Here is a 23,770-nt window from a genome sequence, read left to right on the forward strand (position 1 = left end):
GCTCTTATATCATCAGAAATAGGGGTCCGTGCATGGCGGCATCCTCCTCCTCCTCCTCCTCCTCCTCCTCCTCCTCCTCCTCCTCCTCCTCCTCCTCTTCCTCCTCCTCCTCCTCCTCCTCTTCCTCCTCCTCTTCCTCCTCCTCCTCTTCCTCCTCCTCTTGCTCTCCCTCCATCCATGCTTGCAAAGTTCTTGAAATGGCTAAACTGAGGGCTTTTGTAGCTGGTTGATTGGTGTTCAGTTTTGCAAGTAAGTGCCTTCATGTGTATATTTGAGTGGTTGCAATTACCCGATGTGTTTTGTATTTTGGATACATGTGTTTTCCAAATGGCACCCTGAGATTTCATTTTTGAACTAAGTGTCTTATGTATGAAATAGACACTAGTATTAGGACCAAGTGTGTTGCATAAAGGAATAAGTGTGTTGCAGAATTGCAACTAGAGTGCAAAGCAGCGCTTTTGTTTAAGGTATGGGTACATGTGTTTGAGGTATGGTAACAAAAGCTTCAAGTTGTGTTACTCTAGTCTAAGCATGGGTCTATAGTGTTGAAGCAACGGGCAAAAACTGTAACAGGCTATGATACTCCATGAATTGCATCCTAATTCATTACAATAGTTTAAGTTTGTGAAGGGCTTATGTTATAAAGTTCCAAACATAGGTTTGGGGAAGAGCCTAATCAAATCAGTCCTGTCAATCAAGCTCATTTATCAGCCATCATTGAGAGATCTCCAGCTGCAGAACCCAAGAGGGTAATCTAGCAGGAGAAGGAGAAAGAGGAGAGGAGAATCTCGCAGTCAATCGGGGGGACGTGGAGGCATAAAGTCAAGGGAGAAGCCCATAGAGAGTCATAAAGTTGCTCCTGCTGCTATCTCATGGACAGCTCCTACTCACACTCTCCGTCTCTGCAAGTTTCGGAAGGGAATGATTCAGATTTCTCTTGGCACAGCTAGAAGACAGACGGGTTGCTCACGTCACATCTACGTCATCAAGCTCAGTTTGAGTCTGCGCAGTACGCTCAACCATCAGGAAGTGAGTGCTTTTACTTCACTTTTCTCCCTTGAAGTCTATGGGGTCACTGTGTCCATTTCTTATACTGTCTATGGCAGAACTCCAGTGCCAGCAGTTTCTGAACAGCGGGATAAAAGTGAGGGGCGGAACTTATAAAAAAAGTTCCAGGACTACAGGACTTATCTGTCCTGTAAAAAAAGTAAATGTTCTGCACAGTATTTTCAGTATGTAAACATGATTTTTTTTTTTTTATCATGCAGAAGAAATGACAGAACAGAATGTTTTTTATAGCAAAGCACACAAGAAGCACAGACCGTACATGAATGTGATTCACTGCAGACTCGAGCAGCTCAAAGTAAACCTCTACTGACTTCAGCACAGAGATGTGGTTTGATGTGTTGATGAAAATAAACCTTCAGCATCAGTGTGTCTTCAGACGTGTGGTTTGTGTGTGTGTGTGTGTGATCGGCTGATGGAAAACAAAGTTAGTGTTAGTTAGTAACCCTTAGTGACCATCCTAAGACCATTCCAGACTTTTAATGGCAAAATATTGATCATAGGCCTACAATAAAATATTAAAATGTACTGCTGCTTGCAAAAACAAAAACTGAAAAGGAATTGTGTCCGGTCCGCCAACTACAACAGTGCAATACTAATACAGATGAATATTAATAACCAGTGGAAGAGTAGCAGTACGTGTACAGTAAGAGGGCGGTCTCAAATATTATTGGTGGAGAATCAGACGCAGTAACACTATCTCACAGTTTAACACTGTCCTGTTAGTTCACAGTCTCTCTGTCTCTGAAGTGTTTACATATAGTGCTATTATCTGAAAATGCTTCACATGTGTGTGTTGTTCTGCGTGTGCCGTCTGGTCGGTGAGTTATCATATTCATTTTAAGACTTCAGTTTTAATGCATTATATTTACAGATTTAATACAGAGCCATTATAAGTACTTTTGATCAGATTTCAGATAAAAGATGCTCTACCCAAACTGAAACTAACCAAAAACTCACTCATTTAAATCACGGGGCAGGGGCAAAAACAGCAGAATCAGTTTGGAAACAATGACATCAAATGATTTTTGGTTAATATTGCTAGTTTGACGTTTATTTTACTGTTTGTTGTGTATAGTTTGTGGTTTCTTAATTAAAAAATAACAATGAAACATTAATACTACATTTTTAAACTAAGAGAGAACTATATATGTGTATGTGCAAGTATAAAGTAAAGTCAGTGGTTTTAAAGGCTGTTCATTTGGGTCTTTTAGTTCAAGTATGTTTCTCTGTGAAACATTAGTGGAGTGTTTTTCAATCACTTTTCCTGATTTGCACTATTTGGCTTCCAATGACCCTTCATTCTCCAGAGCAGAGGCACTGAAGGAGCCAATCAGATTTAAGATGAGACACAATCACCCCTGTGGCTCCTCCCTCAGATCACCTGTATTGTGATAACAGTGATAAAAAATAATAAAAATAATATCATGAAAAAATGTAATCACTGGCTACTTCTGTGCCTGTGCTGCTGTTCTCCATTACCGTTGGTAATGAAAATGGTCTATTTAAGAAAATCAGCAAAGTTATTAATATGTGACTCTGTTCGGTTTGTTTGCTAACACAGATGCAGTGAAGTCAGTGTCAGTGATGGAGGGAGATTCAGTCTCTCTAAACTCTGATCTTACTGAAATGATGGATGAAGATCTGATTCTGTGGAGGATTGGAAATGAAAACACTTTAATAGCTGAAATCAATGTACTGGCCGACAGCATCACTGTATATGATGATGTTCCTGATGGGAGATTCAGAGACAGACTGAAGCTGGACGATCAAACTGGATCTCTGACCATCACAAACATCACAGCTGAACATACTGGAGATTATCAACTAGAGATCAACAATGTGAGAAAGAGTTTCAGTCTCACAGTCTATGGTGAGTTAAATATTTGTTTCATCTGTTTTTTGCATCAAAGTGGGCGTATCTTAATTATTAAAATGATGAAATCATTTCTGTTAAGCATCATTTTCCTCTCTGATATTTCTCAATATGTGTAAATAATAATCTTTTATATGTATATGGAGAGGAATGAAGATCACACGAGACACTGACTGACACTGCTGCTGCAATAAACACTTTCTTAACTATTCACTTTTTTCTTTCTCAGCTCGTCTGCCTGTTCCTGTCAGCAGCAGAGACTGTTCACACTGTTCTTCATCATCATCATCATCATCATCATCAAATTGTTCACTGGTGTGTTCATCAGTGTTGAATGTGTGTGATGTGACTCTCTCCTGGTACAGAGGAATCAGTGTATTGTCCAGCATCAGTGTGTGTGATCTCAGCATCAGTCTCTCTCTACCTCTGGAGGTGGAATATCAGGATAAAAACACCTACAGCTGTGTGCTGAACAATCCCATCAGCAACCAGACCACACATCTGGACATCAACACACTCTGTCACACATGTGCAGGTACCACAGCACTGATGATATATTCAATGAATTAATTTGTTGATTCGAGACTGATAACTTAGGATAACTTAAAGAATGTAGGAGCTTCTGTCATCATTTACTTGTGTCTTTATGAAAAGTTTTTACCTTCTTTTTCTTGTGTGGAGCACAAAACAAGATCATTTTTAGGTCATGACAGAGACTAAAGTCAGCTTTTTGAAAATCTTAATTTAATTTATAATTTGTTTCATTAGTTTCTCCAGAAGGCCACGCCCCCTGTTGTGATTCTGTTGAAGCTGTGCTGCGATTGGTCGTCACTGCGCTGATGGGCGTGGCTTCTGCGGCTGCTGCTGTTCTTCTGGTCAATGACGTCAGAGCTTCAAGAGGATAACAGGAGAAAACAGAACAGACATTATAAATAGTGTGACATATATTGCATATATTGTTTTAAAATGAGTGTGGTCTAATTGTGTAGTGTTTGAAATGCTTTACTCTGAACTGGATTGTAAAGGCTTTATTACTCAAATCTGGTGTATTGGGCCATCTGGTGGCAAAAACGATACTATAAGTATTCTTGAATATTTCATTTTATTCTTTAATGTCATCCATTTTACATTTCTTTTCCACTGCAGTGTTGTTGTTTTTTATCTTTTCTTAATTTATGTTATGTTGCTTTTTTTAATTTTGTTGTAGGCTATAATTGTATGCAGCAACACCACAAATACAAGTGTATAACTATGTCACACCAATAAATCCCTGTAGAATTGAAGAGAAAACTAAATAGTGCTTATTGAACTATCATACATATGATAATTTAAGGGTATAATAAAAGAGTCAAAGCTGATCATCATAAACATTACAGATATTACATCTTTAAAGACGGGATCAAAGACTGGAAGAGCATTTCAACTTCTGAGACTTTTGACCTTGTTTTGATGATACAGAGTAACCACATTCATTAATCTGTATGGTGATGGGCATTTTCAAAACACTGCTTCATGAAGCTTCTAAACATTTCCAAATCTTTTGTTTTGAATCAGTGGTTCGGAGCCATAGACAGTATGAAAATATGGACGTATGGTTTTATTCAGAAATATTTTTTTCTCCACAGTCTTTGGTGAAAGGCAATTTCTTTTTTTTTTTAAAAACAATTTCACCAGCTTTAGAGACACCGACTACTACAACCCACGGTGTTGCCATGGTTTGGCTTCACTTTTAAAAGAAATACAGCCGCCAGGTTTCAAACCTGTCAACACTGGGTTGGGCTGTCGAAGCAGTCAGGTGGTTCACTACAGGAGTGAACCAGTGTGTTTGCTTCAGAAGTCATTTTCACGTGACTAGTGACATAATGATACAAGCTCCGAAGCAGTGGTTCATTGCAAGGACCGATTTGCAACTGCCCACACTGCCAAAAGAACCAAAACCTGGTTCAATGACCATGGTATTACTGTGTGATTTCATGTAATATTCAAATGTTTTGAAATCCTGTTTCCGTGGGTTTTATGAGCTGGAAGCCCAAATTATGTACAAATAAACAACTAAATACTTCAAATCGTTTAAGTTGTGGGCCCTGAATCTATAATCTATAGAAGTTTAACGTTTTTTTATGGAATTATGGAAATAAATAAACTTTTACATGATATTCAAATATTTTGGAGAGGGTAGAACCATTGTCCACTTTAGAACAAATACCGACATGAACTTGTGTATGGAGACTTGTTGGAGAAGACGTATTTGTGATACCGATAATGAATATCTGAAGTGCAAGCTAAAGTCATGTCTAACCAATTTTTAGGAAAGGGGCTATCACACAGAAACTGTACAAGAGTGATCCTGTTCTTAAAGTTTTTTCTGCATCTCCAAAAATTAGTTTCACACTACAAGATAGTACCTAGTCATCTTCCTGCCAAAAAACAGATTACTTGGCTTTACAGACAGTTAAAATGTACTTACAAATGTGGGTCTTGTAATCATTGTTCTAAAGAAGGCAAATAATTCTGTAATTGCAAGACACATAAGATGTACAACATAAAAGCATTCATTAATTGCAATACTACTTTTGTGGTATATAGGTTATCATGCAAATGTGGATGCTTTTATGTAGGCCGGACCAAGAGACGTCTTAAAGACAGAGTATCGGAGCATAAAAATGCCATTAGAAAAGCTCATTTAGATTACCCTATGGCAAAACACTTCCAAAATGTGCTCAATATAATCCAGAAGCCCTAATGGTTGAGGGTTTACAAATGATTAAAAAAGTATTCGGGGTGGTGACCGATTAAAGTAAATTTTACAGAGAGAAACATTCTATGAGCTACAGGCCACAGTATACCCTGGGTTGAATGAAGAAATAGACTTCAGTCCTTTTTTGTGATATATGCTTTCTGTGTCTAGCCTACTTTTGTCTTTCATCATAATAGTTTTTTTTTTTTTTTTTTTTTGGTCTTTGGATTCAATTTGCAATGTAGCCACCTAGTGGACTTTCTCTGTATGTGCATGTATTATGTCACTCAGGTGTTTCTAATTAGCACACATAAAAGAGGAAATTGTTTGGTTGGAAAGCACACTCTGAAGAAGGCTGTTTGTGCTGCTACACGTGGGTTGCTTTCAGAAATACTTGAGTAAGTAAAAATTACTCCACAAACTCTAACTGGCCAAGTTAAATTTACTTTGTTAATTTGTCTTAATTTGTTAATTCAGTACATGTGACATTTCCTTAAATAATATGAGTGCAAAAACTTTTTCCAAGTTTTTTTTTTCAGTGAAGAACTAGATTTTAAACTCAAGACATGCACGTGTTTTAACATTTGAACTCTCTTAATTGTTACTATAAATCTATAACTAATATGCCAGAAATGGTAAAGTTTGATCTTTGCCCAGGAAACCTGGATGTTATTGCCTGATATTATGTGTATAAATATGATCCATCTTCATTCAATTGATATGAGACTGTTCTGGTGTTACACAGGCTCTGGCTATTCACAAAATCTTCCTCTGAGATTCTGACGGCAACACTTTAACAACCGGAGTTCTGAATAAATGTTTTTTAGTATTTTTGTGCTTTGTGTTTAAATGTGTTGAGAATATCAGTGTGCAGCGTATGAGTGCATGCAGACATTTAACTTTTCCTTCAGGTTCATCATGGCAATGCTGAAATGTTGTCTGCTTCTTTTCATCATCTTCTCCATGGGGGATACACAAGGTAACCAAGACATTTTATTTAGTAAAAATCCTTGCTGTTTAAAAACCTTTTTGGAAACGTACAATATTTCTTTTATTGGACACAGTTTGCCCCACTGACTGGACGAAATTTGGACTACAAATACGATGCTACAAATACTTTTCTGATCCGACTAACTGGATCACAGCAGAGGTAAAGTGTTACAACAAGATGATTTGGTCACACTTTATATTAGGTGTCTTTAACTACATCTAAAAGACAGGTCTAAAGACATGTACGCAATAAGTGTATTGTATCAAATTATTAATTTAAACTGATAAAAATTATTCTCTAGTGAAGTAAATGCTGCAGAAAAAAACTAATATAATTTCTACATGGGGAAAGTTAAGTTCAGGCAAGACAAAGTCAATTCTATAATATCTTAAATATCAACAATATAAAATTAAGTAAAACCTATTCAACTTTTATAATACTGGTGTTCCCATCATGCACTGTGGCATGAATAATTAATAATGTTGACTTCACTGTTTTTTCAGCTGTATTTACACCTTTTTAATCATCGCTTTTGTTGGCAGGTTTAGTAACTTGCATTTTGTATAATCTGAATTAATTTTCTACTCAACTACACAATCACTCAAACAATCTATCGAAAGTTACCGTCATTGTGTATTGTGTACCAACCAAGTATTGAGGTGTTCAATTCAAATTTATTTGTATAGCGCTTTTCATAATACCCATTGTTTCAAAGCATTGTTTACACGATGAGGACTGCTGCCGCGGTGCACTAACCTATTTTATACACGCCTAATACCTCTTTATTGGATACAGCAGGTCCCAGCCTCCTGTTTAGTCAAGCGAAACTTAACAAGTCACGACGCACAAACAACGTCACATGGGCACTTTTACCAGAGTAAAAACAGTAAACAAAACAAAACAGGTGTTCAGGTGATTCAATGTATAGATTCAATATGTAATCTATTCAATATCTATTGTATTAAAATGTTTCTAAAAGCATACACTTTAAATGTGTGCTTTAATTCAGTATTATATTGTCAGAGTAAAAAGTTAAATTTACTAAAGTCTAAGTAGATGTTAATTCTACATGTGAAATTAAATATAAAGTAATATTTACGTAAGTACTTCAATTCAATGTTAAGTATAATTTAAATGTCAAACTAATTTTAAGCCCAATATTAAGTAGATTTTACTTGATAACAGTTGTACAGAGCAGTAGCAGTAAAATGAACTTAATTCATTATCAAGTAAATCAGACTTTGCTTTATTCTAACAAAGAATTGGTTTTGTATTGACAATGAAAAAATCTGTCTCTTTAGAGACACTGTCAAAGTCTTGGTGCGCATCTTGCATCTGTGAATGATAAACTGGAAAATGATTTCCTGCTGAGTCTGTTGCCTTCTCCTTCCACACGTTCTTGGATTGGTGCTAATGATAATGTACAAGTAAGTTCAATTGTATGTCCTAAAGATACCTATTTGTTTGTCTGCATTTACTGTTTAAAGCAGAAATTTTAGTGAAAAGTTTCTAATGAAGATGGTTTGAATTCAAATCTGGCCTTAATCCGCTTCTTCCTGAAGTCTGACAACAGTAGTGCACTCTTTGTATTCACTCTCTTTTAGGAAGGACGCTGGTTGTGGAGTGAGGGATCTCTGTTTTTGTATACCAACTGGTGTGCTGGAGAACCTAACAATGCTGGTGTTCCCGAGAACTGTTTGGAGATCAACTTTAGTTGTAAGAATGCAGTCTTTTTTTTTTTCTTTTTTTTCTTTTTTTTTTTTTTAACTTTTTATCTTTTTATATATACTTTCAGTTATAATCTCAAATCCAACAGTAGCTATTTATGAAATCTATTTTATTGTGATTCTAACAACACCATATGATCAGAATAACTGATTTCAATATTCCACCTTGCAGCTAACCGTTGCTGGAACGATGCGCCCTGTTCAAGCTCATTCTCCTATATCTGTGAAAAGCCAGGGAAGGTGGAGCCGTGGAATAGACGTGGCAGCCGTGGCATAATAGTATAATATTGTACATTAAAAACGTGAAATAAAAATAAATAAATGGACAGTGTTTGTGTTTGAGTGTTTGGTGAAACCATTTGTTTTGCGTGCAGATCTCAGAGCCTAGGCTGCCTACAGAGACGTGTTTTTTTTTGACGGCATGCTTATGGGGCGGGCAGCTAGTGGATCGTTAGGAAAAAAAAATATATATTTTTTGGGCCTGAAATCACTGATTCCACCTTTAAGGGCTAGGCTGTTGTCCATTACATGATGTTTTTACTACTGAAATTCCCACAAGGATATGAACATATTATTTTAATTGCATATAGATACATTTTCCAAAGATGTTTAAATGTTGTCCAAAAATGTTGTAGGCTACTTTTTTTTTGAAAAAAACGAATAACACACGTGACTAATCCTGATTGGTTTCAGAGCCGTTGAACGGCTGTGATTGGTTCTTGCTGTGCGTATGTTCCTTGAATGTGATTAGATTTAGAAGTCTAATGGCTCGTTTCCATTGAGTGGTACGGTATGGTTCGGGTCGGAAAACCATGAATTGGCTAGCGTTTCCACTGCCAACAATACCCTTACTTGATAGGTGTGGTGTATGGTGGAAAGTAGTGATAATGTCACTTGATGGGTGTTGTGGAAAAATTTAGTGTTTCTTATATTCATTTGTTTTTCTAGCTGTTAATTCCATTTAATCATGTTTCTGTGAGGTTTTCTAGCAGCTGAAGGGAGACAGGAAAGAGTGGGCCAATAAAACCGATGGCCAGGAAAATAGTGAAACGCCTGAGCACGGGAAAGAGTTTGGTTGAATGAATACGGGGGTTTTAAGTAATAACACACCAGGCCCTGTCCTGAGAGGAACAGGAGGCAATTTGGGTCATAAATGAAGGACTTTTGGTGTCTCGGGGACAAAGAACAGTGTGACCTGCGAAGGGGGGAAAAGCCAGTTCAAACCAGTCTCAAGATAGGGTTACAAGGAGCTGGGGAGGAGGAGTGAATGCCAAGAAACTGTAATTGTCTGTGCATTGTTTTGTCTGTAGGTATTTTGTTTTCCGAACTGAGGATTCTTTTCACAAACTGCAGCTACCCAAAGAATAAACTTTTCTCTTTATTACAATTCTGCCTTTGAATGTTTCTTATGCCTTTGATGCTGTTGTAGGAAAATTGCCATTATAATAGGCGAGGTGTATGACCAGTGGCGGAACTAGAGTTTTATACATGGGGTGGCCAGGGGGTGGCCACTGCTACTTTCGGGGGTACACCGTGCACACACACACACAGTGGAAAAGCTTGTGGAAGGAATTGGGTCACTCTGTTTGTGTCTATGTGTTGAACATCCAAAATATTTGCAGAAAACAAAGCTGAAGCACCAAGGAGATAAGATACCGCATATGTCTGTTATGAACTGCTGCGTTTATTTACTTTTTTTTTTTATTAGATATAGTAGGCATCAAGCAGACATGTCCTTGAAAAATGTAAACAATTTTATTGCCCACACAGCAACATCTCCAGTGTTGAAATCCTGGTGTTAAGGACTTTTAGAGTAAAGAGTTAATTTTCTGGTGTTGAATTTCAAGGGATTAACACTGCTAGTGTAAACCGCACTCTCTGGCTGGTGTAAATATGTAGAGTTATTAAATTTACACCGAAAGAGTGTTATTAATTACATCCGGGACATTTACGCGCCGGGCGCGACGAAACGACCAGAAACTTTTTTCCCACAGACGCCATTTTCTTTGACTCGCGATGCAAGGCATACGAGGAGGGAAAACGCAGATATTAAGTGTTTTATCGCATTTATATATGCATTTTATAAACTTTTATTACATCATATTGTTTTATTACAATATTTATGTGCTGTGAACGGCTAAACAGGTCTCAGAAAGGCATTTTCGTTGACGCGCGATGCAGAGCAGACCAGGATGAGGTTGCTTTTAAACAGAGAAACGACGAAAGTAAGTGTTTTATCTAATTTACAATATGTATTTTATAACATATCGATTTATAGAGAAGTTTAAATGCTTAAACGAGCCGAAACCTTTCTCAAAGGCGACATCTTTGACTCAATACGGAGCTGAGGACGAGATGGTTGTAACGTTAACAGGGGAAACACCGAAAGTAAGTGTTTTTAACCTAATTTACAACATGTATTTAATGGCATTATATTGTTTTATAACGATAGTGATGTGCGCGCCTAAACCTTTCTTACAGACGTAAGTTATGCCCTGCATCTTCTTTGACTCGTGACGCAGTGCAGACACGGAGTTTGCTTTTAACAGTGAAAACACTCAGTAAGTGTTTTAACTCATTTACAATACGTATTTTATAATGTTATTTTGTTTTATGACAATATTTGTGATGTGCAAATATCATAGTGTATTTATCCTCAAACTATCTTTTACTCTCGTTTGCCAGCACACCTAACTTAACTTATCTTAACTGAAACCTATAGTTAACTGAAAAACTAATTTTCTTAGAATGTGTAAGTAAATCTTTAAGATTAAATGTTTATTAAAATGTATTTATCAGATTCAATTTTGGTTGAAGTTTGGATATGCTTTAATGTTTAAATGTATTGATTTTGCTATTTGTGTTGCATTTCCATGCTGCACCATGAGGCTAACCAGGCTTGGTCTTTAAAGGCTGTAACTTACAGACTAGAACCTGGTGAGGGTCAGATTTTACAGATAACATATGAGATAATCATGTGCATAAACAAAAAATAATCATAGCTTTGTTGCTATTTGGTATAACTAGATTTTTTGTTTCATAACACTCATTTTGAATTTGTCCTGTCAAATTACTTTACAGATGTTTAGATGTTTTCTTGTTTTTTAATTTTAGACTCAACTGACTGGGAAATCTCTGCCCATCACCTGCCTCCAACATCACAAAGTCACAAGAAGGGAACAAAGATTCTTCCGTCAGCTGACTATTTAGTGAGTTTTTTTAAGGTGCGTGTCTAAATTTATTCCTAAAGGGTTAGTTCACCTACAAATTGAAATTATATCATTACTTACCCTCATCTCGTTCCAAACATGTAAGACTTTCTTTTATTTTCACAACACAAATGAGGATATTTTTAATGAAATCTGAGAGCTTCCTGTCCCTCCATTGACAGTCCACGCAAATACCACGTTCAAGACCCAGAAAGGTGTAAAGGTACATCAAGTACTCCATGCGACTCCAGTGGTTTAACTTACATTTTTATTAAACTACGCAAGTGCTGTGTTTGCAGCAACAAAACATTTACCACTTCATTTATAAAATATTAATTTCCAACATGCGTTCATGAGAACATTACGAGTTGTGCATGTTGTTGATGTGAAAGCAGATGTTGTTAAGTGAGTGTGCAGCGAAGATTAATAATTTGTAAATAAAGTTGAGTTTTTTTTTTTTTTTTTTTTTTCGTGCAAACAAAGCACTCTTGTTGCTTCATAAAAAAAAAAAAATTTGAAGTTAAACCACTTGAGTCACATTGATTACTTATGATTTCCTTTATACCTTTCCGTGGCTTTGGAAGTGGTCATTGAATAGGCTGTCGATGAAGGGACAGAAATTTTATAAAAAATATCTTAAAGGAGAACTCCGGTCAATTTTAACATTGAGCTAATTTTTTTGTAAATTTGGAGTGCTGTCAATACAGAGAACAACGACAAAAATCGGTGTTGCCTACACCGTGTTATCCTCTTTTTTAAAATTTGCACCCTGTTGACTTCAATGAGGCAAGTTTTAAACCTGCTTTTAGACTCTTAACATCCTTGATGTGTCATTACAAGTGCACAGCGAATGTGAGTGATTCCTTCGGGGTGAACACGGGTGAATCTGACTGCAGTAGATATGAAAGATATGAATAAAAATGATGTTAATTCAGCCAGCGCACATACCTGTGTTTTCTTCCTGTTTTCGGTCGAAGTCCATAGTAATCGATTGTCGAGTTCACATGCGTGATCATAGGTAACTAAACCTATGCGTGTGAACTCGACAATCGATTACTATGGACTTCGACCGAAAACAGGAAGAAAACACAGGTATGTGCGCTGGCTGAATTAACATCATTTTTATTCATATCATATGACACATCAAGGATGTTAAGAGGCTAAAAGCAGGTTTAAAACTTGCTCCATTGAAGTCAACAGGGTGCAAATTTTAAAAAGGGGATAACACGGTGTAGGCAACACCGATTTTTGTCGTTGTTCTCTGTACTGACAGCACTCCAAATTTACAAAAAAATGAGCTCAATGTTAAAATTGACCGGAGTTCTCCTTGAAGTGTTCTGAAGATGAGCAAAACTCTTACTGGTTTGGAACAACATAAGGGTGAATAATTAATGACAGAATTTACATTTTTGGATGAATTAAGTCTTTAATTTACTTGGAAATCAGTAAATTCAAGTCTTAATCTAACCAAAATAGTTTATTGTTTGAGTCACGAAAGTTTAAGATGACTGAACTTTTTCCACCATAAACTTGCTGTATTTATAAAACACAAAGTATTAATTGTAATTGGTCTGGTTTTGTGTTGTCTAGGGACTCAGCACTACAGGATTTTGAGAAAGTTGGATCTGCACAGCCTTTCCTGATCTGTGAAACAACTATGCACTGAACTTTACTGTTAGGAACTGGACACAACTGATCCACTCATATCCTTCGACTGTTCTTCATCTGTTGAATGTTGTTGCTGTACTGTTGCAAAGTCGAAGGTATTGACTCAACTTCACTGACACAGGACTTACATTCACTGACATGTACAGGACTTGAACTATTACAAAGATACAGACCATTTGATGAGCAGCTTTCACATAATTCTGATGACAAATGCCTATATTTTGCTTTCATTTATTTTAAATTAACCTATGATGTAAAGGGACTTGTTTGTTAATAAAAACTAGTTTGTTAAAACAATTGTTTGCATTTTGCCTTTTTTTTTTTAACTTTACAATGAACATAATTCTACTATGATCCCAGACTAAGGTTACATTTTAACTTTCTGGATTGTTTTGATGTGCAATCAATGTTATCAATAGGTTAAATACTTTGCTTTTATTTCTGGAAAGATTCCTTTTGTTAAAAAGCATTTAACACTCCCGAAATGTATAAATGACTCCCTCCATTTTGGAGTTAAAATAACACTTTTGAAAGTGTGAAATATGCACATTACTCACGGAATACATTTTAACAAAGTGTTATTTAAATACCTCAGATGTAAAGATATTTGCTGTCAAAGTGACGCCAAAATGAATGGGAGTCAATGGAATGCTAACAGCAGGTGATGGTCCGCTAATCAATGGCGGCGCCCGGGGAAGGTACGCTTTCCGGCTGATGGATTATATTATTGGCGATGATGCTCTATGCATGACATATCAGCAATACTTCTTCTTCTTGTGTTTGTGTGTTCTATGACAGATGGAGTTTATGCCTCCTACAGGCCTAGTGCAGTCAGCATGGGGAAGTTCAGTTGTTCTGAAAGCTCTTGTGTTTTTACAGACATGTCAGAATCAAAATGTTACAAAGTAAATAAATAATCACAGAATTTAAAAAGTGAAGTGATGTGTATTGTGAAAAGCGCTATACAAATAAATAAAAAGTGTTTGTAATTTAAATATATTTTTGTTTTATTGATCTGTCCTGTAAAAACAGTAAATGTTCTGCACAGTATTTTCAGTATATAAACTTGATTTTTTTTTTTTTTATCATGCAGAGGAAATGACAGAACAGAATGTTTTTAGATTAAACTGCATGTGGATTCAAGTTGTTAATCATGAAATGTGATAATGAGCAGCAGGATTCAAAGAAATATATTTAACTAATATATATATATATATATATATATATATATATATATATATAGCAAAGCACACAAGAAGCATAGACCATACATGAGTGTGGTTGACTTGGACTCGAGCAGCTCAAAGTAAACCTCTGCTGACTTCAGTACAGAGATGTGGTTTGATGTGTTGATGAAAATAAACCTTCAGCATCAGTGTGTCTTCAGACGTGTGGTTTGTGTGTGTGTGTGATCGACTGATGGAAAACAAATTTAGTGTTAGTTAGTAACCCTTAGTGACCATCCTAAGACCTTCACACATTATTTGCAAAATATTGATTATTGGCCTACAATAAAATATTAGAAATATATGGCTGCTCGCAAAACAAACAAACAAACAAACAAAAAACTGAAAAGGTATTGTGTCCGGTCCGCCACCTACAACAGTGCAATACTAATACAGATGAATATTAATAACCAGTGGAAGAGTAGCAGTACGTGTACAGTAAGAGGGCGGTCTCAAATATTATTGGTGGAGAATCAGACGCAGTAACACTATCTCACAGTTTAACACTGTCCTGTTAGTTCACAGTCTCTCTGTCTCTGAAGTGTTCACATATAGTGCTATTCTCTGAAAATGCTTCACATGTGTGTGTTGTTCTGCGTGTGCCGTCTGGTCGGTGAGTTAATCATATTCATTTTAAGACTTTAGTTTTAATGCATTATATTTACAGAGATTTAATACAGAGCCATTATAAGTACTTTTGATCAGATTTCAGATAAAAGATGCTCAACCCAAACTGAAACTAACCAAAAAACTCATTTATATCACGGGGCAAAAACAGCAGAATCAGTTTGGAAACAATGACATCAAATGATTTTTGGTTAATCTTGCTACTCTGAAGTTTATTTTACTGTTTGTTGTGTATAGTTTCTGGTTTCTTAATAAAAAAATACAATGAAACATTAATACTAGGTTTGGATATTAAGAGAGATCTATATTTTCATATGTGCATTTGGATCTTATGTTTCTCTGTGAAACATTAGTGGAGTGTTTTTCATCTGCTTTTCCTGATTTGCTCTATTTGGCTTCCCTTAACCCTTCATTCTCCAGAGCAGAGGCACTGAAGGAACCAATCAGATTTAAGATGAGATCTCCCGTGTGGCTCCTCCCACAGATAATCTGTATTGTAATAACAGTGTATTGATAACTTAAAATAACATTACAAAAAATATTACAGCTACTGTAAACAGCTACTTCTGTCTCTGTGCTGCTGTTCTTCATTGGAGTTACAAAACGGGTCTATTTAAATGATTTGAGACCCTTAATCTGTGATCAACTCTGTTCTCCAGGTGTGTTTGCTGACACAGATGCAGTGAAGTCAGTGTCAGTGATGGAGGGAGATTCAGTCACTCTAAACTCTGATCTCACTGAGATGATGGATGATGATCTGATTCTGTGGAGGTTTGGAGATGAAAACACTTTAATAGCTGAAATCAATGTACAGGACGACAGAATCACTGTATATGATGATGATCTTGATGGGAGATTCAGAGACAGACTGAAGCTGGACGATCAAACTGGATCTCTGACCATCACAAACACCACAACTGAACATACTGGAGATTATAAACTACTGATCAACAATGTGGGAAAGAGTTTCAATCTTACTGTCTATGGTGAGTTAAATATCTGTTTTTAGCATCAAAGTGGGCATATCTTAATTATTAAAATGACGAAATCGTTTCAATTAAGCATCATTTTCCTCTCTTATATTTCTCAATGTGTGTAAATAATAATTGTTTATATGTATAATGAGAGGAATGAAGATCACACGAGACACTGACTGACACTGCTGCTGCAATAAACACTTTCTAAACTATTCACTTTTCTCTCTTTTCCAGCTCATCTGCCTGTTCCTGTCATCATCAGTAACTCTTCACAATGTTCATCTTCATCATCATCATCATCATCATCATCATCATGTTCATTGGTGTGTTCATCAGTGTTGAATGTGAGTGATGCGACTCTCTCCTGGTACGCAGGAATCAGTGTATTGTCCAGCATCAGTGTGTGTGATCTCAGCATCAGTCTCTCTCTACCTCTGGAGGTGGAATATCAGGATAAAAACACCTACAGCTGTGTGCTGAACAATCCCATCAGCAACCAGACCACACATCTGGACATCAACACACTCTGTCACACATGTGCAGGTACCACAGCTCTGATGATATATTCAATGAATTAATTTGTTGATTCGAGACTGATAACTTAGGATGACTTAAAGAATGTAGGAGCTTCTGTCATCATTTACTTGTGTCTTTCTGAACAGTTTTTACCTTCTTTTTCTTGTGTGGAGCACAAAATAAGATCTTTTTTAGGTCATGACAGAGACTAATGTCAGCTTGTTGAAAATCTTAATTTTTAATTTATCATTTGTTTCATTAGTTTCTCCAGAAGGCCACGCCCCCTGTTGTGATTCTGTTGAAGCTGTGCTGCGATTGGTCGTCACTGCGCTGATGGGCGTGGCTTCTGCGGCTGCTGCTGTTCTTCTGGTCAATGACGTCAGAGCTGCAAGAGGATGACAGGAGAAAACAGAACAGACATTATAAATAGTGTGACATATATTGCAAATATTGTTTTAAAATGAGTGTGGTCTAATTGTTTAGTGTTTGAAATGTTTTACTCTGAACTGGATTGTAAAGGGTTCATTACTCAAATCTGGTGTATTGGGCCATCTGGTGGGCCATCTGGTGGCCAAAACCACGATAAGTATTCTTGAATATGTCATTTTATGTTCCATGTTAGTTATGTTGCTGTTTTCATTTTGTTGTAGGCTATAATTATATGCAGCAACCCCACAAATCCAAGTGTAAAAATATGTCACACCAATAAATCCCTGTAGAATTGAACAGAAAACTGAATATTTCTTATTGAACTGATAAACAGAATCATACATAGGCCTAAATGATAATTTAAGGGTATAATAAAAGAATCAAAGTTGTTCATCATAAACATTACAGATATTACATCTTTAAAGACCGGATCAAAGACTGGAAGAGCATTTCAACTTCTGAGACCGGTGGAGCCAGCCATCGCCATCTTGTTATGACGTCACTCCCGGATAAACGAAAATGGGCAAAAAGGCGGGATTAGCTGAACGGCTAGTGGTGAAAGCAGCGGCAATCCATACCCTATTTAAAGGTATAGGGGACGATTTCTGACACAGCTGGTCGTGATTACTGGGAATGCCCACAAAAACGTCATATCCGTTTATGCTGTAGGGGAAAACAAGCTATTCAAATCAACGGACGTAGACCTTTGTTAAGCGCTTGATCTTTACTCTTTGTAATGATTATGGGTTTTGCTTGGCCTTCTGCACCTCAAATATCTTTTAAAAAAACTCGACCTGAAGTTTTATACTGGTAAATAAACAGATGGAGCTGTTCGTTGATTCAAAAAGCCTGTGCAATACGTCCATTACAATTAAACATTTGCACTACATGATGCTGGTATTAATGTAAAGATGAAAACATAAGAGATTTCATTACTTGCAATGGCAAAAGTTTGTTTAACAAAAACAGCAATAAAATACTTGTCATGGGACTCAAACTGTGTCAGAAAATCAGCCGATTTATCATTAACGCAGTTTTCCACGTTGAGCTATCACATAGCGACTGAATGCGTGAAGTTATTGATGAACAAAACATTCAAAAGTCTTTATTTTATTATGGGAAGTGCTGGGCTCATGTTTGTGCCTCACACTCACAAGCTGATATATAGTTGATGGACCCCATTGACTTCCATAGTATTTTTTTTTCCTACTATGGAAGTCAATGGGGTTCATCAACTGTCTGGTTACCAACATTCTTCAAAATATTTTCCTGTGTTCAACAGAAGAAAGAAATTCATACAGGTTTGAAACAACTTGTGGGTGAATAACTAACTATGACCACAGTGATTGGCTGATGGGTGAGGAGTCTCTCAGTGATAGAAATATTGTAGAACGAGGTATCATGTTGCCATATTCAAATTAATATTTTAAAATAAAAATGTTTCCATATTCAAATAAGTTTTTAATAATGTAGGCTAAGTGCCTCTTAAATGTCTGCATCTTGAGAGATTGCAGAATTCAAGCAAAAAAAAATTAATTTATAAGCAAATTTCAGGAGGAGCATGTTCAAACGGTCTAATCAGCTCGAGAGGAGGCATACACACAGCCGAGAGCCAACTCACCAAGTTACCTTCGACAGTTTAAAAACCAAAACATTTTAAAAACTTTATGTGAAAATGGTATTCCTGAGTAAAAGTTGATCTCAGCAGTTTAGTGAATAGGTTTTAAGAGGAAACTCTTAAATAAGAACTTTTACTGCCATTTAGGAGAACTCTTAAAGAATAGATAGTTAGAATAGTTTTCAAGATATCTATCTATCTAGGCCATCTATTTAGGCCATAGTCTATCTTATCTTATTGTTGTTGTTATGTTATCGTTGTTATGATCAGTAACTTGTGGTTTTATGACATATAGAATGGATTTCCTCGAAGTGACGCCCTTTGAGGAAATCAGTGCTACATTGAGTAGAATTTACAAACAAAGAGTGAGTGAAATGTACTTGAAACAGAGTATTGCAAAGTAAACTTCAAATGAGTAAGTAGAAATTACTCCACAAACCCTAACTGGCCAAGTTAAATTTACTTTATTAATTTGTCCTAACTTAGTTAATTCCATACATGTGACATTTCCTTAAACAATATGAGTGCAAAAACTTGCACAAGTTTTTTTTTCAGTGAAGAACTAGACCTTGAACACTGGTCTCGCACACAAACAGGAACTCAAGACACGCACATACATTTGAACATTTGACATCTCTTAATTACTACTATAAATCTATAACTAATATGCTAGAAATTATAAAGTTTGATCTTTGCCCAGGACACCCGGATGTTATTGTCTGATATTATGTGTATAAATATGACCCATCTTTATTCAGTAAATATGAGAATGTTATGGTGTTACACAGGCTCTGGTGCTTCACAAAATCTTCCTCTGAGATTCTGATGGCAACAATTTAACAGCCAAAGTGAGTTCTGAATAAATGTTCTTCCTGAAGTATTTTTGTGCTTTGTGTTTAAATGCGTTGAGAATCGCAGTGTGCAGCATATGAGTGCACGCAGACATTTAACTGTTCCTGCTTATTACTTTCAGGTTCATCATGGCAATGCTGAAAAGTTGTCTGCTTCTGTTCATTATCTTCTCCATGGGGAGATTTTTTTTTTTTTAACCTTGCTATTTAAAAACATTTTGGAAATGTACAATATCCCATTGACTAATATTTGCACAATTAATAAGGGGTTTACAGTGTATAAAGTACACATATTTTCAGCACAAAATCACAAAACCATAAAATAAGATACATAAATGAAAATTAAAACATTCTTTGCAGTGAATGTTACAAGAAATGTTAATGGACTGGACTCAGTTGATTTAGCCAGAAAATGCCCTGATAGATGGAAACAATTTGGACTCCGATGTTACAAGTACTTTTCTCATCCAACTAACTGGATCACAGCAGAGGTAATGTGTACAACAAGATGATTTGGTCACACTTTATATTAGGTGTCTTTAATTACATCTAAAAGACAGATGTAAAGATATGTATGTACACAGTAAGTGCATTGTCAAATGATTCATTTGAACTGATAAAAATGATTCTGTGGTGAAGTAAATACTGCAGAAAAAAAAAAAAAGTAATTTCTACATGAAAAAGTTCAGGCAATAATTATATATTAGTACTAAATTCAAGCTTGTGGAAATTAAACCGTAAATATCAACGATATAAAATTAAGTAAAACCTACTCAACTTTTATTATACTGGTATTCCCATCATGCACTGGGGCATTACTAATTAATAATGTTGATTTTTCACATTATGAAAAAGTTAATTTTGTTAAATTTAAGTAGATGTTACTTAATTCTATATGTGAAATTAAATAAATTAAATATTACTAGGTAATATATCCTTAATACTTCAATTAAATGTTAAGTGTCAATTAAATGTCAAACTAATTTTAAGTCCAATAGTAAGTAGATTTTACTTGATAATAACAAGTAAACTATTTTTTTACTTCACAGAATCATTTCTAACAGTTTAAATGAATCATTTGACAATGCACTTATTGTGTACATACATGTCTTTACATCTGTCTTTTGATAATAAAAATAAAAGTTAGAATTTATTTTGATTCTAACAACACTATAAAATGAAGTTGTACAGAGCAGAAGCAAAATGTACTTAAACTGTGTAAATTGTCATGAGGATTTTAACAAGTAAATCCTACAAGTCATTTTATTTCAGTGATATTAGTTAAAGACACTTACTATAAAGTGGGAATGCTATTTTTTATAGTAAAAAATTATTTTCTGCAAATAAATAGTACAGAAAACTGGTACTGAGCAAATAATCAATTAGAGCAGACTATTTGCAAATGTCTAAAATGTTGTTACTTTTGCTTTAAGCTAAGATTTTGTATTGACAATAAAAAATAAATCTGTCTCTTTAGAGAAACTGTCAAAGTCTTGGTGCGAATCTCGCATCTGTGCGTAATAAACTGGAAAATGATTTCCTGCTGAGTCTGTTGCCTTCTTCTTCCACACGTTCTTGGATTGGTGCTCATGATGCTGTACAAGTAAGTTCAATTTTGTGTCCTAAAGAGACCTATTTGTTTGTCTAAACTAAAAATTCTGCTTTAAACAGTAAAGGCAAAGTTTCTAAGGAAGATGGTTTGATTTCAAATCTGAATTTAATAAAAATTTAGTCTGACAACAGTAGTGCACTCTTTGTACTCACTCTCTTCACTCTTTAGGAAGGACACTGGTTGTGGAGTGATGGAACTGTGTTTTTGTATACCCACTGGTGCGCTGGAGAACCTAACAATTACAATCGTGCCGAGCACTGTTTGGAGATCAACAATTCCTGTAAGAATACAGTCAGATTTTTTTTTAAATACTTTCAGTTATAATTTACAATTCAATTTTATATCATACAGTAACATGAAATGACTCATTTGGATTTCACAAAGTGCCTTCAGTTGAACGATCTATTTAATTTTGATTCTAACACCACTTTAATGAATAACTTATTGCATTACTCCACCTTACAGCTAACCGTTGCTGGAACGATATACCCTGCTCAAGATCATTGTCCTATATCTGTGTTAAGGACCTGTGAGACCGTCATCCTGCTCCACAGTTACTTTGATTTAACTACATTTACTACATTTTTCCAATATTACAAAAATGTTATTCTGAAATCAAATCTCTTCTAAACTTTAATCTCTTTTCCATATCTTCTCTAAAACACTCCACAAATGACTCAAATTCATGTATGTAAAAATACTATAACGTTGTTATTACAGCATAATAAAAAACACATTATATTTAATTGAGTTGTAATTTTTAACCTAAAAGCTAAACTCAAAAGTTGGCAGCTGTAGCATGGAGGAGCGAGGAGACGAGGAGGGATATTGAGAAGCAACCTGGGTTCAGTGAGATTAAACAAATGTCTATGGTTTTACATGATCTCTGATCAGTTTTATACATTTGTACAGGTTTAATGAGACATTAGTATAATTAAAAGGAATAATAGTCGTTAAAAGTCACTTATTGTCCTGTTTAGCTGAGCAATCCATGAAACAAACAAAACAAAAATTGATAAAAGAACACATTCAGACACTTAATATTTAACGGTATTAGATGATTAGTTAACTGCATTTGATAGGTTTTACTTTCAGTAAAGCAATTTGTTTTGTAAAAATTTGTTTTGTATGTGTGTTTAGCCTGATTATTTTGTTGCACCAACGTTCTGACCGGGTCCGCCAGAGTGTGGTGTTTTGAACACTTCAAAACATTGAATCATTTATCGAAAAATTGGGTTCAATTCATTCGATGCTTTGAAAAGATTAATTTCTCCCATCACTAATGGTAGGAGGAACACACTGTGGCCTATCTAGGTGTAGCAGTACTGTTTATTTCTGTCGGGTTATTTAATATGAAGGGGGAGTGCCCTGTAATTGTGTTCCTTCCGTATAAAGGGGTGTCGCTATGGGAGTGCATTCTCTCTGCGTCATTTGAGCGAGACACCGTGTTTCCGGCATAGTTGCCAAGTCCGCTTATAATACGCGACATTGGGCTTTTTTTTTTAGTAAGTCGCGTTAAAACAGCACGGGTTGCGGGTTGTGTTTTTTTGGGCTTATTAAAAAATATATGGTTGCTTGTTAGGAAAATCTGCCAAGCAATTTCGTTTTCTTTACATCTGGTGGTTGCCGTTTTCTCAATCTCCAATACATTGATTGACACTGTCTGCTCACAGATATAGCCAATCAGTGCAATAATAAGTGCTGTGGCATAACATTTGTCAAAACATTCCGCCGAATCCGCCCCCTTATCCCCCTCATTGGAGAAAAATCACGTTCAACGTGCAGGCGGCGCGCGCGACGCTGTAATCCAGCTATGATCGACAGAAATACACGTATTTCAATTTCTACAAACAATGCCTCCAACGAAGTGGTCCAAGTATGGCAAAAAGTACAACAAAGACTGGGAAAAGGATAAACAACTTAAAGACTGGATAGGCCAAGTGGTTGGTGATCAGAGTAAAGCGATGTGCAGGTACTGTAAAACGGAGATTCGTGCTCACCATGGAGACCTGCTACAACATGTAAGCACAGACAAACACAAGCGGAATGCCAAACCATTTTCGTCAACACGTCTAACAGACATCAGTTTTACAGTGTCAAAACCTTCGACTACAAATCAAATGGCTGAGCTTCAGCTAGCAAGCTATATAGCTTGCCACACAGCAGTTAGTTCAGTTGATCACTTGGGTGAATTGGTAAATTCGGCCTTTGAAAAGGACGTGAGCATCCATCGTAAAAAATGTACAGCACTTATCAGCAATGTCATACCCTGCATGTTTAAAGACTTGCTAAAAGATATTGGAGAGGCTCCGTATTCACTGGTAATCGACGAGAGCACAGATGTCGCTTCGGTAAAGCAGATGTGTGTGGTAGTGCGTTACTTCAGTGTCTCATTAAACAAAATTGTTTCAACATTTTTGGGTTTAGTGGATATGCAGGGAGAGACGGCAGAAGCAATCGCGACAACACTGACGCAGTTTCTTGACAGTATCGGTCTGGATTTCAAGAAGTGTGTAGGCATCGGAACTGATGGTTGTAGTGTCATGGTTGGATGGAAAAACTCACCTTATACTCATAACTTATACTCACCTTCTCAAAAAGAATGAGAAACTACAACTACTTAAAGGTAGGGTAGGTAATC

At 36.1% G+C, this 23,770-nt stretch overlaps 2 protein-coding genes across 3 annotated transcripts; both read left to right on the plus strand.

The window, feature by feature from the left end:
- The first annotated feature begins 2,638 nt into the window (after positions 1-2,638).
- LOC311295564 (SLAM family member 9-like) lies at positions 2,639-4,227 on the plus strand. Its single transcript, XM_084417036.1, has 3 exons — positions 2,639-2,938; positions 3,171-3,476; positions 3,710-4,227. Exons 1-3 carry the CDS (start codon positions 2,653-2,655, stop codon positions 3,844-3,846), a joined length of 729 nt encoding a protein of 242 aa, XP_084273162.1. The 5' UTR covers positions 2,639-2,652; the 3' UTR covers positions 3,847-4,227.
- Positions 4,228-5,552: 1,325 nt separating this feature from the next.
- LOC311294960 (galactose-specific lectin nattectin-like) lies at positions 5,553-21,875 on the plus strand. 2 transcript variants are annotated; one of them, XM_084416087.1, is made up of 6 exons: positions 5,553-6,076; positions 6,590-6,657; positions 6,743-6,828; positions 20,995-21,120; positions 21,298-21,409; positions 21,595-21,875. In XM_084416087.1, the coding sequence occupies exons 1-6, from the start codon at positions 5,946-5,948 to the stop codon at positions 21,660-21,662; spliced, it is 591 nt and encodes a 196-aa protein (XP_084272213.1). In that variant the 5' UTR covers positions 5,553-5,945; the 3' UTR covers positions 21,663-21,875. The 2 variants fall into 2 exon arrangements, with proteins under 2 accessions (XP_084272213.1, XP_084272212.1); XM_084416086.1 differs by lacking the exons at positions 20,995-21,120; positions 21,298-21,409; positions 21,595-21,875 and adding exons at positions 7,971-8,096; positions 8,274-8,385; positions 8,569-8,766 and having other exon boundaries at positions 5,733-6,076.
- Positions 21,876-23,770: the final 1,895 nt, after the last annotated feature.

The sequence above is a fragment of the Rutilus rutilus genome (genome assembly GCF_951802725.1).
Source record: "Rutilus rutilus genome assembly, chromosome: 8".
Taxonomy (NCBI): domain Eukaryota; kingdom Metazoa; phylum Chordata; class Actinopteri; order Cypriniformes; family Leuciscidae; genus Rutilus; species Rutilus rutilus.